The 16,355-nt window shown below is 45.8% G+C and overlaps 1 protein-coding gene and 1 pseudogene across 3 annotated transcripts; one reads left to right on the top strand and one right to left on the bottom strand.

Moving 5' to 3' along the window:
* Window positions 1-1,428: 1,428 nt before the first annotated feature.
* SELENOW (selenoprotein W) lies at window positions 1,429-11,927 on the bottom strand. 2 transcript variants are annotated; one of them, XM_082231406.1, is made up of 6 exons: window positions 11,769-11,927; window positions 7,925-7,949; window positions 7,043-7,096; window positions 5,651-5,725; window positions 2,882-2,999; window positions 1,429-2,072 (listed from the first exon to the last, which is right to left on the bottom strand). In XM_082231406.1, exons 1-5 carry the CDS (start codon window positions 11,795-11,797, stop codon window positions 2,925-2,927), a joined length of 258 nt encoding a protein of 85 aa, XP_082087532.1. In that variant the 5' UTR covers window positions 11,798-11,927; the 3' UTR covers window positions 1,429-2,072; window positions 2,882-2,924. The 2 variants fall into 2 exon arrangements, with proteins under 2 accessions (XP_082087532.1, XP_082087533.1); XM_082231407.1 differs by having other exon boundaries at window positions 1,429-2,069.
* LOC309536997 (small nuclear ribonucleoprotein E pseudogene) lies at window positions 9,376-9,967 on the top strand (annotated as a pseudogene). The gene has a single exon. The product of its transcript is annotated as a small nuclear ribonucleoprotein E pseudogene (transcript).
* Window positions 11,928-16,355: the final 4,428 nt, after the last annotated feature.

The raw sequence follows: 16,355 nt of genomic DNA, 5'->3' as shown, positions 1-16,355 counted from the left end.
TCAGGAATGCTCTGATGGTGTCTCCTGCTTGGCAGGGGGTTGGACTCGATGGCCCTTGTGGTCTCTTCCAACTCTATGATTCTATGATTCTAATGCTTCTCAATGTTTCTTCCAACTATGGAAAAAGAGGGCATGTTACTATTTGTAAATACAATTCAATGTTTTTCTGAGGATTACAGCAGACGTCACACATTTATGAAGATTGGAAATCAAATTTCACGCATGCCTTAAAAGGGGGGGGGGAGAGAAAAGTATTTATTTGCAGAGTTTTATTCATCCCAACAATGCTATGGTGGTCTTGGGCAGTCACTAAATCAACTTCTGGAGGAGACTTTTGCACTTGGATCTCTTTTCAGAAGAGGGTATACAGGCTACAAGAAGTTACGCTTTCACTGTGAGGGGATGGGAGAAGACTACAAAACTTCAATCACAGGATGAAATGGGCATGGAATACAAGGCAGCCATTCATCCATGGCACTCATATAAGCTCAGCTTTGATCTACGGTAGCGTAAGACCTTAATCTGGAAATAATGATATTATTATTTGTATCCTGCCCATCTGACTGGGTTGCCCCAGCCACTCTGGGCAGCTTCCAACATATATAACGTAGTAAAACATTAAACCTTAAAAAGCTTCCCTATACAGGGCTGCCTTCAGATGTCTTCCAGAAGTTGTATAGAATCATAGAGTTGGAAGAGACCACAAGGGCCATCGAGTCCAACCCCCTGCCAAGCAGGAAACACCATCAGAGCACTCCTGACATATGGTTGTCAAGCCTCTGCTTAAAGACCTCCAAAGTAGGAGACTCCACCACACTCCTTGGCAGCAAATTCCACTGTCGAACAGCTCTTACTGTCAGGAAGTTCTTCCTAATGTTTAGGTGGAATCTTCTTTCTTGTAGTTTGGATCCATTGCTCCGTGTCTGCTTCTCTGGAGCAGCAGAAAACAACCTTTCTCCCTCCTCTATATGACATCCTTTTATATATTTGAACATGGCTAACATATCACCCCTTAACCTCCTCTTCTCCAGGCTAAACATGCCCAGCTCCCTTAGCTGTTCCTCATAAGGCATCGTTTCCAGGCCTTTGACCATTTTGGTTGCCCTCCTCTGGACACGTTCCAGTTTGTCAGTGTCCTCCTTGAACTGTGGTGCCCAGAACTGGACACAGTACTCCAGGTGAGGTCTGACCAGAGCAGAATACGTATAGTTTCTTATCTCCTTGACATCTGATGGGAGGGTGTTTCACAGGGGGGGTGCCACTACTAAGAAGGCCCTCGGTGCTGGATCTCCGTGCCCGGGCTCAACGACAGGGGTGGAGGTAAAATATTAAAAGGTAAAATATTGGTGTAAAAACGTAGGTAGCCTATGCCTCAACTTTGTGTAGTTACGCACAAATATGCAAGAGAATAAAGTGTTTCCACACAGGTTACAACTTGAAATGTCTTTTATTGGATACCAAATGGATTCATTTTTCCCCCCCATCTTGCAACTTGAAAATCGGCAGTGGGGTGGAAAAGGAACAAGAAAGAATACTCAAGTTGCATGTTTTGGGCCTATATTAAATGAAATGTATTTTTTTTTGTGTGGAAAAGGAATAGGATTCCACCATGTTGTGTAAGCACTGGGTAAGCGTATTTTAAGTTGCCAACTCGCAGAAGGCAAAAGCACCCCAGAACATCCCGTGATCTAAGAAGCCAGAACAAGTTTGTTTTGTTTGTTTGGTGAGAGGGCTCTACGATGCCTACCCTCCACTGCGATCTAGAATCAGTTTCCATCATTAGTATATCAGATTAAAACAAGAACTACAGAGAAAGCCAAGATTGCGTGCAGCACACACTGAATACACAACACCAAGGTGTTAGGCACTGTAGTTGCTGGCCGCTGCCCAGGTCAGCACACAGGTGTCAAAGTGCATCTTATTCAGAGCTCAAATTCTCCCATCAGGCTTTGCTCAAGCTGGCATCCTACGCAAGGGTTTTCAGGAAACTGCCAGGTGTCGGCTGACGTTTCAGCAGCTCCCGTCATCAAGCGCTCGGCCAAGGTGAACAAAACAGATTTTTCTTTGAGCTGCTGAGCAAGGAAGAGAAAGACAATGCGGTTACGTGATTTTGCCGCTGTACATGAGCAACTGCTTGTCCAAGCCACCCACTGCCCCACCAGCTATGCTAAATGCTTCAAGCGTGGCACGTAGAGGCAGTGGCGTAGCGTGGGGGGTGCAGGGGGGGCCGGCCGCACCGGGCGCAACATCTGGGGGTTAGGGGGGCGCAAATCCATGGGTTAGGGGGCACAAATTACTTGCCTTGCCCCGGGTGCTGACAACCTGCGCTACGCCATTGCGTAGAGGGCAGAAGATGCTACTGTATACAGCCTGACAAAAGACCGCATTGCCCATATGTAGGTGTGGATTAGAACTCTGCACACGCTCAGAGACATTTCACACGTGCCAGAGCTTATCTCCAAACTCTGCCCCAAGGATCCTGATCAGCAAAAACAAAAGATCACCCTTGATCTTGAGCTGCCACTGACTCGCGTAGCTGTTTTTGGTTCACGCTATTCGCAAGACAGGACAGAACCATTTAGAAGGATACATCCTAGCCAATTGTAGGCTTCAAATCTGTATCAGACAAAGTAATCTGGCATCATCATGTAGATACACCCCCCCTAGCTAGGGTATTAAGCAGGCCCAGGGGCAGAGGGACCTGATCACAATGGGAGTGTGTCTACTGCCACCGTTTTTGAGAAAGCCTAGCTTAACTGAACAATATTGCAAGCACTAGGGTGAGAAAGCAATTTGATCCCAGTACAGACCCCACCGTGGAGCCAAGACTCTTGACAGCACATGTATAACAGGCAGAAATGTTTACGTGTTGTTTTTTTACCTCTGCTAAGCATTAAGCTGTTGGCACATTCTTCCAGCCGTCCTTACGCCAAGGCGGCTTTGATGGCCATGATTATCTTCTTCAGCTTGGCACTATCATCTACAAAGCCATCTCCGTTCTAGCAGAAAGAAAAAGCAAGGTCGGAAAAGGAAGTCCCCATCCTACCTCTCTAAAAAGATTCAGAAGCTACCAGATTGATCATTGTCCGCCTAGGGCTCCTTTACAGTGTAGGGACAGATCGATGCCACGAGGACACAGAGTTGCTACACACTGGTATTTGGGTGCTACATTATGATGTGACTGTAGAATTTATTTATGCCACTCGCAGGATTTGGCTTCTCAGCACAGAAATTCTTTTTCCTTTTTGAATTTTCCTTAGTTAGATTTGCACATGCCCAAAGTTCCGTATATGGAAGTTTTTAATGTTTAGTGCTTTATTAAGTTTTTGTATAGACTGAAAAGATGAGCAGGGTACAAATAATAAAATTATTATTTTACTTTATTTTTATTATTATAGGACAAGCTGCATTCTTGCCTACTTGATAATTTGTTCTTTTACTCTTCATTCACTTCATGTAGAAATCCCTTCCCAGGAAGCATCCCAAAGCAATTTAACAATAAAAAACTTAGATAAACATCTCCACTTTATTGGAAAATTTATATAGAAAGGTTTATTGTTTTGTGTACATTGAATTGTAAGATACAACTTATGCAATGGGACTTGACAGGAAGTCAAAACTGAAGAAAAGATTTTGTAAGATAAAAGGGGGAAAATATTTTCATTATTATCATTAATTCTCCCCCCCCCCCGTGTGTGCGTGTGTGTGCACACGCGTATGTTTTGTATGGTATGTTTGGGAGGAAATAGATGGTAAATAACAAACAAAATATTAATGTATGTAATTTTTATTTCTCAATTATATTTTGTGGTTGTATGGTTGTAATGCTTTTTGTAGCATAAAATCATTCAATAAAAATTATTTAAAAAATAGTTAAACATCTCCACTTGGCCTGCTTCTGTTATTTGGGGGGGGGGGGATAACAAAGGACTATGTGGGCATTTAAATACCACTCTGGCTGGACTGCACCACGCCACGCCCAGACACATGCAATAGGTGTGTGAACTGTACCTTTCAGCTCTTCTCCCACAAGAGTCCTCCCACATTTTAACTCCTACTGTGTCAGGGAGAAAAGGGATAGTGCATTTCTTCCAACCACATCCATGTGCAAGTGCAGAGACGGGATCCGTGGCCCTCCGGAAATGCTTGGACTCCCATGGCCCCAGCCAATGCCTGAAGCTGCAGGCTAACAATGCCTGGAAGGCTACAGGCTAATGAATTGGCTTAAGGTGGTATTTAAAGGTAAAGGGACCCCTGACCATTAGGTCCAGTCGTGGCCGACTCTGGGGTTGCGGCGCTCATCTCGCTTTACTGGCCGAGGGAGCTGGCGTACAGCTTCCGTGTCATGTGGCCAGCATGACTAAGCTGCTTCTGGCGAACCAGAGCAGTGCACGGACACACCGTTTACCTTCCCACCAGAGTGGTACCTATTTATCTACTTGCACTTTGACGTGCTTTCGAACTGCTAGGTTGGCAGGAGCAGGGACCGAGCAACGGGAGCTCACCCCGTTGCGGGGATTCGAACCGCCGACCTTCTGATCAGCAAGCGCTAGGCTCTGTGGTTTAACCCACAGCACCACCTGTGTCCCTAAGATGGTATTTAAGCGAGCAAATTTAAAACATGTACACATCTCTGAAAATTCCCCCATCTTGAAGAGAGAAAAACACCACCCTAGCAAATAATCTAAAACTTCTACAGTTCAGAGAGAGACACAAAATCTTGTAAGGTTGCCAAATTGTGTTTTCCAGCGTTGGGAGAATAATCTGCAACCACCCACCACCTTGCATAGCCGTGTGCTCAAAAATTGGCCTTCCATCTGTATGCCACTACAGCAGCAAGAATGTTGATTGCACAAAATTGGAAGACTGGAGAAATACCAACTAAAGAACAATGGCAAGAGAAGTTGATGAATTATGCAGAATTGGCAAAAATGAAAGACAGAATAAGAGAAAAAGACAACAGCAACTTTGAAAAAGAATGGGAAACATTTATATCATGCTTGCAGAAACAAAGACAGTCGATAGACTCGATGGCAGGATTTAAACAAACATTCGCATTATTTGTATTAGAAAACGTGTAGGAGATAAGAGAAATATTACAGTGTATTTACTTTTACTTTTATGTTTGATGTTATGTCATTAGTAACTTTTACTGTTAGGAGGTAGCAAAGTATTTGAAAAGCATTTGTGAAGAACAGACATTTGTAGGGTTGCAAGAAGTTTTGTGAGGAGTATTATTAGAAGTATTGCAAAAATAGACAAGGGGGAGGATGATTTGTTAATAGATGCAAAGGCAATATAAAGTTAAGAAATGCATAAGAAGTGGTTAAAACGGCGGATCATCAGAGGTGCTGATGGAAGTCTAAAAAGATTGTATAAGTGATAAGATTTGTGGTACATTTTACAACTTATATGTTAAAAGTAATAAAAAATATTATAAAAAAGGAGGTAGCAAAGTGGGTGAAAGGAGAAACAAACGAGAAGCGGGAGATGGGGGAAGCCTAGGAGGGGAGGGAGGGAGGAATAACATAGTAATGTTAAGAATCTGAGACGGATGTAACGAATGAAAAAGAAAAATGGATAATTCTTTTATAAAAAAAGTATTGGCCTTCCACTGTCTTGCCAAGCAGGGCTCCCCGGAACGGCTCACCTTTTTGGAATGTACAAGCTTCCCAGCCACCGTCACTTCAAACCATCCTGTGGATTCACGAGTCCCTTCGCCAGTCTAGGTAGAAAGTGGGGGTGGGGAGAGAGGGGATGAAACGAAACCACCTTAAGGAGCCATTGCGCATCTTGTATTATCATTAGATGCAAGCATGCTGCAATTTCTTCTTCAAGCATTTCTGGAGAACGACAGTAATTATTATTATTATTATTATTATTACTTTATACCCTGCCCATCTGGCTGGGCTTCCCCAGCCACTCTGGGTGGCTTCCAAAAAATATATTAAAATACTGTAATACATCAAACATTAAAAGCTTCCCTAAACAGGGCTGCCTTCAGGTGTCTTCTAAAAGTCTGGTAGCTGTTGTTCTCTTTGACATCTGGAGGGAGGGCGTTCCACAGGGCTGGTGCCACTACCAAGAAGGCCCTCTGCCTGGTTCCCTGTAGCTTTGCTTCTCGCAGTGAGGGAACCGCCAGAAGGCCCTCGGAGCTGGACCTTGGTGTCTAGGCTGAATGATGGGGGTGGAGACGCTCCTTTAGATAGAGACAGCATACACCTAGCGGCATTGCCTCCCCACTCACCCAGCCCTCCCATGTGCAGGATTTCACCAGACCATATAGTGCAACATCTCCTGTGCGCTGCAGAAGATGGCTGGGGCATGCTGGAGGGAAGAAGATGGGTTCTCCTTCTTTAGGGAGAGCACAGACCCAACAATTCGTTGGCCATTATTTAGTTCTCAGATCACATCATTTCCCCAGCTGCCAAGAACGGCAGCCAAGCTGAACGTCTGATATAAGGTTGCTAAGCACTGCTCTTTCAACCGCTGAACTCTACCAAGGAAGAAAACTCTGGATGATTTTAGGGAGGGATAGGAGTTTGGGGGCGGGGAGAACCAGAGTTGCACGGGAAATGTACTCAGCAGACCGTACTGGGTGTAGACGGAGGAATAGGGTGTTGCCCTCGTTCTGTAAACAGAACTAATGACCTAGCCAGCTGAATCATCAGCCTAAAACACTAGTCAACACCATCCTGGGTCTGCAAGTTGAAGGGGATCTGCAGTGGGGAGATCTCGGTCACTGGTTTACAGTGGTTTCTGCAAAACAAGTCAGGACATGCATTGCAGGTTTTCAGTCCATACCAGGTGCCTTTCTTGAATGTGTGTGTGTGTGTGTGTGTGTGTGTGTGTGTGTGTGTGTGTGTGTGTCAGGGCCCCGGAGGGCCTTGAGTTACAGTGTATCTTGCAACCCACGCTAAGAGGCAACCGAAATGCCAAATTCCTTCCCTTCCTGCTGCTTAAATTGCCACGGATCGCCATTAATTGGACGGGTCGCAGGTCAGCGAGACGACTTGTGCCAGCAGCACCTGGATCCACTCACCATTTCCAGCTTGCCCGGAAACTCCTTTTCGAGTTCCTTCTTGAGCTGCTGATACTACAAGTTAAGAGGAGGAGGGAGAAGTTGTTTAAGAGTTCCGAAACATCGACTCACAGCTGTGGTTATCAGAGAAAGTTAAAGCCCTCCCTAAGCACTCATGGACTGGTTGGACACAGAGACCAGCTGGGGAAAAAGCTCAGAGCCCGGGGTGTGGTGGTGGGATGATGACGAGTGGTCAAAGGGAGACGCCCGGGAAAAGGAGGTGTCAGAAGCTGAAGAGGTAACAGGGCTTAGTGAGCAGGGGGAATCTGTGGCAGAAAGCAGTACAGAATCAGGAGAGGAGGGAGGCCTATGCTTTGCATTGCCAACAGCTCAGACTCAACCCCTGTGCTCAATTAGCACATGCAAGCCATGAGAAAGGCTGTGGTTCTGCAGCAGAGCACATCTTTGAGTGCTAAAGGTCCAAGGATCAATCCCGGAAATCTCCAGGTATGGCTGGAAGAGAGAAGTTATCCCAAACCCTGGAGAATCACGGCCAGTCAATGTCAACAATACTGAGGCAGTATTCCCATGTTCTGTAGGATGCAGAGAGATCCAGATCAGTTTGAGGGGACCTTCCCTGCCACCCTCCTTTCCTCCAGATGTTGGCATTTTCTGTTCTCTACCAGTGGAAGAGGCCAACATCAGAAACCCTGAAAGCAAAATATGTGGTGCACTAATACTGGCATGACTCTACTGAGCTAGCAAATACTGCTTGGGTCCTGCACTAACAGCCACTACCGCTGCGCCATATCCAACCAGCAGTTACTTTTGGTTCTTTTAGCCAGGCTGCAGACCAGGATGTTAAGTGGTTTTGCTACATATCAGGCAGAAGGGTCTACTCACCTTGGGACTGTATCCTCAGGCCCCACTACAAGAAAAGGAAAAGCAAGCGTTACTGCAACATCACATTTAGCACAAAGCAAAGATGGAAATTGTGGCTGCGCTACAACTCCCATAATCTCCACCCACTGGCTTCTGTAGTCACCAGGCCACCTGCAACTAGCCAGATCCCTTAAGCAGCTCTCCTCCTGTCTAGCAATCAAATGGAGCCAGGAATATAACTTTGATGGGTCCTACAACTTTTGATCCCATTAAAATTTCAATCCACTGGTTCCCATTCTGCTGTTCCATCATAGTTTCTAGATCTGTGTGTATCCCCCCCCCCAATATTTCTTCTGATTTAGGATGCTAAATGTTGGGAGACGGCGTTCCACAAGCTTTCACAAGTTCTCTAAAGATGCTCCGATTTCCAGGTGCCCTCCATGGCTAGCGTGAAAGAGCAGGCAAGCTAAAAAGTGGCAGGTTAGTAAATTTTGTGGACTCATTTACAAGGTTGACTAACAGATTGTAACAAGTATAGCTTTTCTTGATACTGAATCCAAGGGCAAAGCTAAGAGCCCTGTGTGATGCTTTACTCACTTCCAAGAGGTGAAACATCACAGACAGCTTTGGTTAAACCCAGACAATGCTTACAGCCCCTCAAACAGGCATATTCAGAAAGACTCTCAGAAGCAGGAGGTAGAAGACAGTTTATATGTCTGCAAGATCAGGTGTCGGATCCAAAAAGCTCTCTTTCACGCCACTGAATAGGACAATTAAACGGGTGACTAGCTGGCTAGAGCCCCACGTTTTCAAAAGTGACCTCAGAGCAACATTTGAAGTTGAGTAAAGAAGGTAAAGGTAAAGGGACCCCTGACCATTAGGTCCAGTCGCGGACGACTCTGGGGTTGCGGCGCTCATCTCGCTTTACTGGCCGAGGGAGCCGGCGTACAGCTTCCGGGTCATGTGGCCAGCATGACTAAGCCGCTTCTGGCGAACCAGAGCAGCGCACAGAAACACCGTTTACCTTCCCGCCGGAGCGGTACCTATTTATCTACTTGCACTTTGATGTGCTTTTGAACTGCTAGGCTGGCAGGAGCAGGGACCGAGCAACACGAGCTCACCCCGTTGCGGGGATTCGAACCACCGACCTTCTGATCGGCAAGCCCTAGGCTCTGTGGTTTAACCCACAGCGCCACCCACGTCCCATTTAGTAAAGAAGAGGAATCCACTAAAAACAAGGAGGGTTTGGGGATCCATTTTCAGTTTTATAATTCTCAAAGTTTCTAACAAACATTCCCCTTGCTTGTGTTTTCTTTTTTATAGTAAGCAAAGAATTTCTTGAATTACCATATGATCACTGACAGCTACATTTATGAAGACAACAGTGGCACATCATGCACAGCTTAACATAGGGACCTTCATTTGTCTATCTGTGGGAATGTGGACATCAACAGTGGATTCATGTGGAGGAATAAAGCGAGGAGTGAGAGGAGTTGACCGTTGGCTGCCCCGTCCTGCCTAAGTCGGCTCGTCCTGTTGGGGGTCGCTCCCAGCCCAGCTGCCAGCCATGGCGTACCGTGGCCAAGGCCAGAAGGTGCAGAAAGTGATGGTGCAGCCCATCAACCTCATCTTCAGATACCTACAGAATAGGTCCAGAATTCAGGTGTGGCTGTATGAACAGATGAAGATGAGGATAGAAGGCTGTATTATTGGATTTGATGAATATATGAACTTGGTTCTGGATGATGCTGAGGAGATTCACTCCAAGACAAAATCAAGGAAAAAGCTGGGTCGAATCATGTTAAAAGGAGACAATATTACTCTTCTACAGAGTGTTTCTAACTAGAAATAGTTATTGAGTCTGTTTTGCTTATTATTTTAATCTTTAAAACCTATAGAAGAAAACATGCAGTGGTGTAATGGTATCGCTCCCAATTCTACCATTGGTGTCTGAAGTGTGAAGAATGAAGCCAGTTACCTAATTTGTGCTTGCATAATTTTCAATAACTTTTCTATATTGCTGTTGAATTGTAGTTCTTTATAAATAAAACTTTTTGTTAGTAAAAAACAACAACAAAAAACAGTGGATTCATGTCAAGCACCGTACAAAATTGCTCACATCAATCTGAAGAAGTGGACTCTACTAGTCCAACATTTCCCCAACTTGTGGGTCACAACTCACAAGTGGGGTCTAAAGCCTGTGCAAGCGGGTCATTGGGCTTTAAAATTCAACCCAAAATAATTCTTGATTTTAATCCTTAACTCTCCTTAACCTCTCCCAACTTTGCTTTCCTGGCTGTGTTGACACTTGCACCCGGACATCTGAGAGGCTTGAGGCTTACATTTAAACACTTGGGACTTGCTCTCTATCAGAAAAGATCCAGTGATCTGGTGCTCATACAAGGGAGTTGTTTTTGAGCTGCCTGCGTATCAGAGGCAACCTGTAACCGTCACTCAAAACTAATGAACTGTTGCCAGATCTGCTGCCAGGATTAGCCAACTGGGCTCCGAAGTTTGCTTAGTCAAAATTTGTCCGCTACTTTTCTGCTGAAGGAACAGAAGTTTGAGCAACGCCACTCAATGCTCTCTCTCTGCAAAAAGTACACCACATTGAACTGTCATGGGATAGGGATCCTCTATACTACGTTTCTGGAATTGAGGCTACCCAAACCATGGCTTCATGTTACCTACTTTACTCAGTTACCACTGAATATCCTGAGTTATACTGCTACTACCCATTGGTACGCGGGTGGCGCTGTGGGTAAAAGCCTCAGCGCCTAGGGCTTGCCGATCGAAAGGTCGGCGGTTCGAATCCCCGCGGCGGGGTGCGCTCCCGCTGCTCGGTCCCAGCGCCTGCCAACCTAGCAGTTCGAAAGCACCCTCGGGTGCAAGTAGATAAATAGGGACCGCTTACTAGCGGGAAGGTAAACGGCGTTCCGTGTGCTGCGCTGGCTCGCCAGATGCAGCTTTGTCACGCTGGCCACGTGACCCGGAAGTGTCTCCGGACAGCGCTGGCCCCCGGCCTATAGATGTGAGATGGGCGCACAAACCCCAGAGTCTGTCAAGACTGGCCCGTTCGGGCAGGGGTACCTTTACCTTTACCTTTACCTTACCCATTGGTAGCACAAATCTTTGTGAGACCTGCTTTCCAGCAATTACTGCTCTTCTGCAATCAGATAGCGTGTGTTCCCTTTTTAAAAAATAAAAATCCTGAATAACGTTGAAAGCACTATAAATATTTCAGCAAAGCTGCACATTAATAGAGGCATTTAGTACACTTCGGTCTGGATTATATAGCAAGTTATAAGGCCAATTTGCAATCAAAATGCATGAAACATTTTGCTGCCAAAGTCCAGAATTCATGTTGCGATAAACCGATGGGTCACCCACACCAAGTGACGAAACCACCAACCTTCAAGAGGTCGCATGGGAACCTCCCTCCCCAGGTTACCCATGGGCAGAGAAACCGGCTTCCTTTGCCATTTTCACTGTCGTCGACGGAGAGACCTTGCTCTAGAAATAACAGCAAGATCACCACCGCAGTAACGAAGGAAACGACTTCGAGAGGCGTGGCGCCATCAGCTTGCTTGGCAGCAAACCCCAACGCGGAACCTTGCGGGGTTAATATTGAGCATCGGCGGCCTCGAGTCTCCTTCGCCACATGCACGATGCAAATGGATGATGCAGGAGCATAAAGCTTATGCAATAGTAAAAAAAAACTGTTCGCCTTTTAAGGAATGGCCCATTGGCCCGTTCAGACGAACAGCGTTCCCAGCAATCGAATAAAAAGGCTGCAGAAAGGAGCACAATAAACGCAGCAGCAGCAACAATAGTATATATTTTTTTTCTTGCAATGGCTTCTTACCAATACACCACCTTGATTTTGACATGCATGGCGACGGCTGGACCCTGCGGCTCTAACCAGCAGCAGGAAGTAGCAGTTCTCACGCGCAGTTCAGGCCTCCAACGTTCTACTTCGGAACCTTGCAGCAAGGAGGCTTTTATCTCGACGTTCGGACGACACCACTGTGACCACGAAAGTAGGGGAGGCGGGAAATGGGAAAAAACACCCTCTTCCCCATCTTCCCTCTTCCGCATCTCGCTCCCCCGCCCCTACCTTCTCCATATAAGAGACACGATTGTGCCGGCCGCTCGAGACCATTAATTAGAAAAAGCAGCAAAAGAAAACTACATCTCTTTCCTCCCCCCCCTTTTCCTGCTATGGTATCGTCCCAACCCCCTCCGCAACCAGACACGGTGAGGCCACGGCTCGCAGGTGCAAAGCGAGGGTTTCACGTGTCGTCTCCGGGTCTGCAAAAGGAAAAAAAGGAGCTTGGATAATCGACAGGGTTACGGGCTGTTATTTTATTAAAAGCACCCGATTAGCACTTAGCGGGAACATTCTGGAAGGAAGGAAGGACTTTGGTTCTGCAACATTAAGCAGTTGAGCGGTGAGAGCCGGAGGCTCCTAAATGACCCGATCGCGTGTTAAAAGCCAACCATGCCTGAACGTGGCCCGAGGGATACACAGAGAGCGAGGATGGCATAGTCTGTGGTTCTCTGGATGTTGATCTGACAATGCATGGGCAGAGCTCAGGAAGGGCAGCCTGCAACATCTGATTTTTCACAGCCCTCGGCAGACATAATCAAATTTTATGGGCGTGGCGTATTAGTTCCATGGGAACATACTTCCTTTCCCCCCCCTAAAAGATATTTATTAAAGTTTTTTAAAATATAACAATGAAAAAAGTAAAAAGAAACAAAATACAAAATACAACATAAAAACAGTTTAAAAAACAAATAATTTTCCATAACATATCTTCCTTACGCTTATTTCCCCAGACCTCCTCATACCTCCCTTCTTTGTATTCCAGTCCAATTTGTTAGTTCAGCAAATCCTTACCATTAAGCTTTTACCCATTTATAAACCTTTTTTTTTTTTTTGTATCTCCTAAAGCATTACAGCCGGAAACCCCTTCGTTTCTATCCAACATCCTTCTAACATTCATTAATTTTACAATATTTCTGTAAATAGTCTTTAAATTTCTTCCAGTCTTCTTTCACCAACTCTTCTCCCTGGTCTCAGATTCTGCCAGTCATTTCTGCCAATTCCATGTAGTCGATCACCTTCATCTGCCATTCTTCCAGAGCGGGTAAATCTTGTGTCTTCCAATACTTTGCAATGAGTATTCTTGCTGCTGTTGTAGCATACATAAAAAAGTCCTGTCCTTCTTTGGCACCAATTGGCCGACCATGCCCAGGAGAAAGGCCTCTGGTTTCCCAGGGGAACATACTTCCAAGCAAGGCTGTGATCCTGTAGCATACTTAGAATTGAAATACTTTATTGTCACTTGTACAACTTGTATACAGTGAGATTACACCAGCAGCACCCCCCCCCACTCAGCTCTCTTAGTCTTAATTCCCCTCCTTTACTGACGCACACCCACCAAACCCGAAAGTCTGTTGCCCTGTTGTTATCTTTTCATCCTGCAGCCTAACAGCCCAGGATAGAAGCTGTTTTTTACCCTGTTGGTGCGACTAATCATGCTTCTATATCTTCTGCCCAAGGGTAGGAGATCAAGAAAGTGCCAGCCAGGGTGTGAATTTTCCTCACTCTCCTGAGGCAACGTTCTTCCGCAATGTCATCCAGTGGATTCACGGGACAGCCCATAATATCTGGTGCTGTATTCACCACCCTCTGTAGGCACCAACCTCTGTATCAGCTGATGTCAAACCAGTGTACCACACCGTGATGCAGTATGAAAGGACACTTTCTATTGTGGACCGGTAGAGGGAGATCATCAAATGTTGATGGACATTGTTCTTCCTCAAGACTCTGAGGAGATGGAGTCTCTGTTGGGCTTTCTTAACCACCTGGGTTGTATTGATTTTCCAAGTAAGGTCTTCACTGAGATAAACTCCTAGGAATTTAAAGGGAGAGACTCTCTCCACACAAGCCTTAGAAGAAATTTATTAGAAGTAAGTTCCATTGATGCTTTTACTGCTGTTATTATTGCTGTGTTAAAAAAGCAGAGACATCACGTTGCCAACAAAGGTTCGTATAGTTAAAGCTATGGTTGTCCCAGTAGTGATGTATGGAAGTGAAAGCTGGACCATAAAGAAGGCTGATCGCCGAAGAATTGATGCTTTTGAATTATGGTGCTGGAGGAGACTTTTGAGAGTCCCATGGACTGCAAGAAGACCAGACCTATCCATTCTTAAGGAAATCAGCCCTGAGTGCTCACTGGAAGGACAGATCCTGAAGCTGAGGCTCCAATACTTTGGCCACCTCATGAGAAGAGAAGACTCCCTGGAAAAGACCCTGATGTTGGGAAAGATGGAGGGCACAAGGAGAAGGGAAGGGGACGACAGAGGACGAGGTGGTGGGACAGTGTTCTCGAAGCTACCAGCATGAGTTTGACCAAACTGCGGGAGGCAGTGGAAGACAGGAGTGCCTGGGATGCTCTGGTCCAGGGGGTCACGAAGAGTTGGACATGACTAAACAACAACAATAACATATTTTCATGTACACCACCCAGGTTTTGGCAAATAGGTTTGGGGTTTATGGGGCTGTGGTAAGGGAGGGTTAGCACCTCTGGTGGAGGACATGCGCTCCTTCTGGGGTAGTTTGTCCACCTTTGGTCCCCACGCTGGACTCAGCTCTCACCTGTGGCTTCTAGAAGCTGTCACCCGCACTCCAGGAATGGCTTCAACTGGCTACCCAAACCAGGTAGCCAGAAAGGCTCTGACAGATTGAGCAGATGGGACCAAGAGTGGATCCAACAGTCGAGAGGGTGTTTTCTGCACATGAGATCTTCTCAAGAAACGCTCCCTGGATTCAGAAAACCTGGCAGTTACTAGGGAAATTTGTTCGACAAATGACATCCCATCAATCCCAATTCTTGCCAAATCACAGATGCGAAGTCTTAACAGCATGAGAAATGGCAGAAAACAACATCAAGCAAACACCACTTGTTGTTCAGACCCGAGGGAACAAACTTGTGCTGTTCTGTGCTAGAATCATAGAATCATAGAATCATAGAGTTGGAAGAGACCACAAGGGCCATCGAGTCCAACCCCCTGCCAAGCAGGAAACACCATCAGAGCACTCCTGACATATGGTTGTCAAGCCTCTGCTTAAAGACCTCCAAAGAAGGAGACTCCACCACACTCCTTGGCAGCAAATTCCACTGTCGAACAGCTCTTACTGTCAGGATGTTCTTCCTAATGTTTAGGAAGTCTTGGCTGTTAGCACTGAACCTCGCAGTTCCCATCTTTGGCCAGATTCAGCTGACATCCTTAATTCACACATCTTTTTCTTGATTTCTTCATGTCTGTGTTGTCCTTGAGTGAAAGCGCAGAGTTTGCACCCTGAATCACTGGGACAGATAGCGCCATGCTTTCACCCAGCCTGTTAGTGGAAACGAGCACTTTGTTCACACCACACAGAATACGCACCTGGTTTGCAGGAGATATTAATAATATTAATAATAACAATAATAATAATAATTTTTATTTATACCCCGCCCTCCCCAGCCAAGGCCGGGCTCAGGGCGGCTAACAAGCAATAATAAAAACAAGTTGAATAAATACAACTTAAAAACAAAACTAAAATACAACATTAAAATATTGAAATATTAAAATATTAAAATGTAGCCTCATCGCAGGAGGAGAAAGGAAAAGAAAAAAGAAAGAGAGGGAGGGAATCAAATTGGCACCAAGCCAAAGGCCAGGCAGAACAACTCTGTCTTACAGGCTCTGCGGATAGAAATCAGATCCTGCAAGACCCTGGTCTCATGAGAGAGAGCGTTCCACCAGGCCCGGGGCCAGTGTTGAAAAGGCCCTGGGTCTGGTTGAAGCCAAGATAACTTCCTTAGGGCCCGGGACCACTAGGGCGTTGCTATTTATAGACTTGAGGCTCTCCGTGGGGCATACCGGGAGAGGCGGTCCCGTAGGTACGAGGGTCCTAGGCCGTGAGTGAGTTGGAAGAACTGAAAAATATTTCACATCTAGCAAGCAATGTGCCATTTCGGTATCAGAAGGTACACGGGTAGACAAGTCTAAAAACCCCAGGACTCAAATTTACACAGCCCTCTGGCAGCTATGGCAGCTCATTGGCCTGAAGTAATGTATCATTAACTCTGGAAATGTATACTGGATTCTCACCAAACTAAGCTTCCTAGATCAAATTATACACGGGGAAGCTTAGTTTGGTCAGTATACCAAATTTCAGCCATGTACCATCTGAAACCAAAGGGGCCCACTGGTTGCCAGATGTGAAATATATTGGCATCCTTTTCAGTTCTCCTACCCCACTATATTCAACCTTGCTTAAAAACCTCCAAGGGAAGACCCAAATGAGCAGAGAACATTACCATAGCTGTGTCAGATGTTTCTCCCATTCTGGTTCTGTGGGAAGAGGGTGGAGAATCGAGCATCGCATTCATGTTCG

Source organism: Podarcis vaucheri, assembly GCF_965113315.1.
Source record: "Podarcis vaucheri genome assembly, chromosome: 7".
Taxonomy (NCBI): Eukaryota; Metazoa; Chordata; class Lepidosauria; order Squamata; family Lacertidae; genus Podarcis; species Podarcis vaucheri.
The sequence above is the reverse complement of the archived record's forward strand: the minus strand, read 5'-3'. Positions and strand labels throughout refer to the sequence as shown.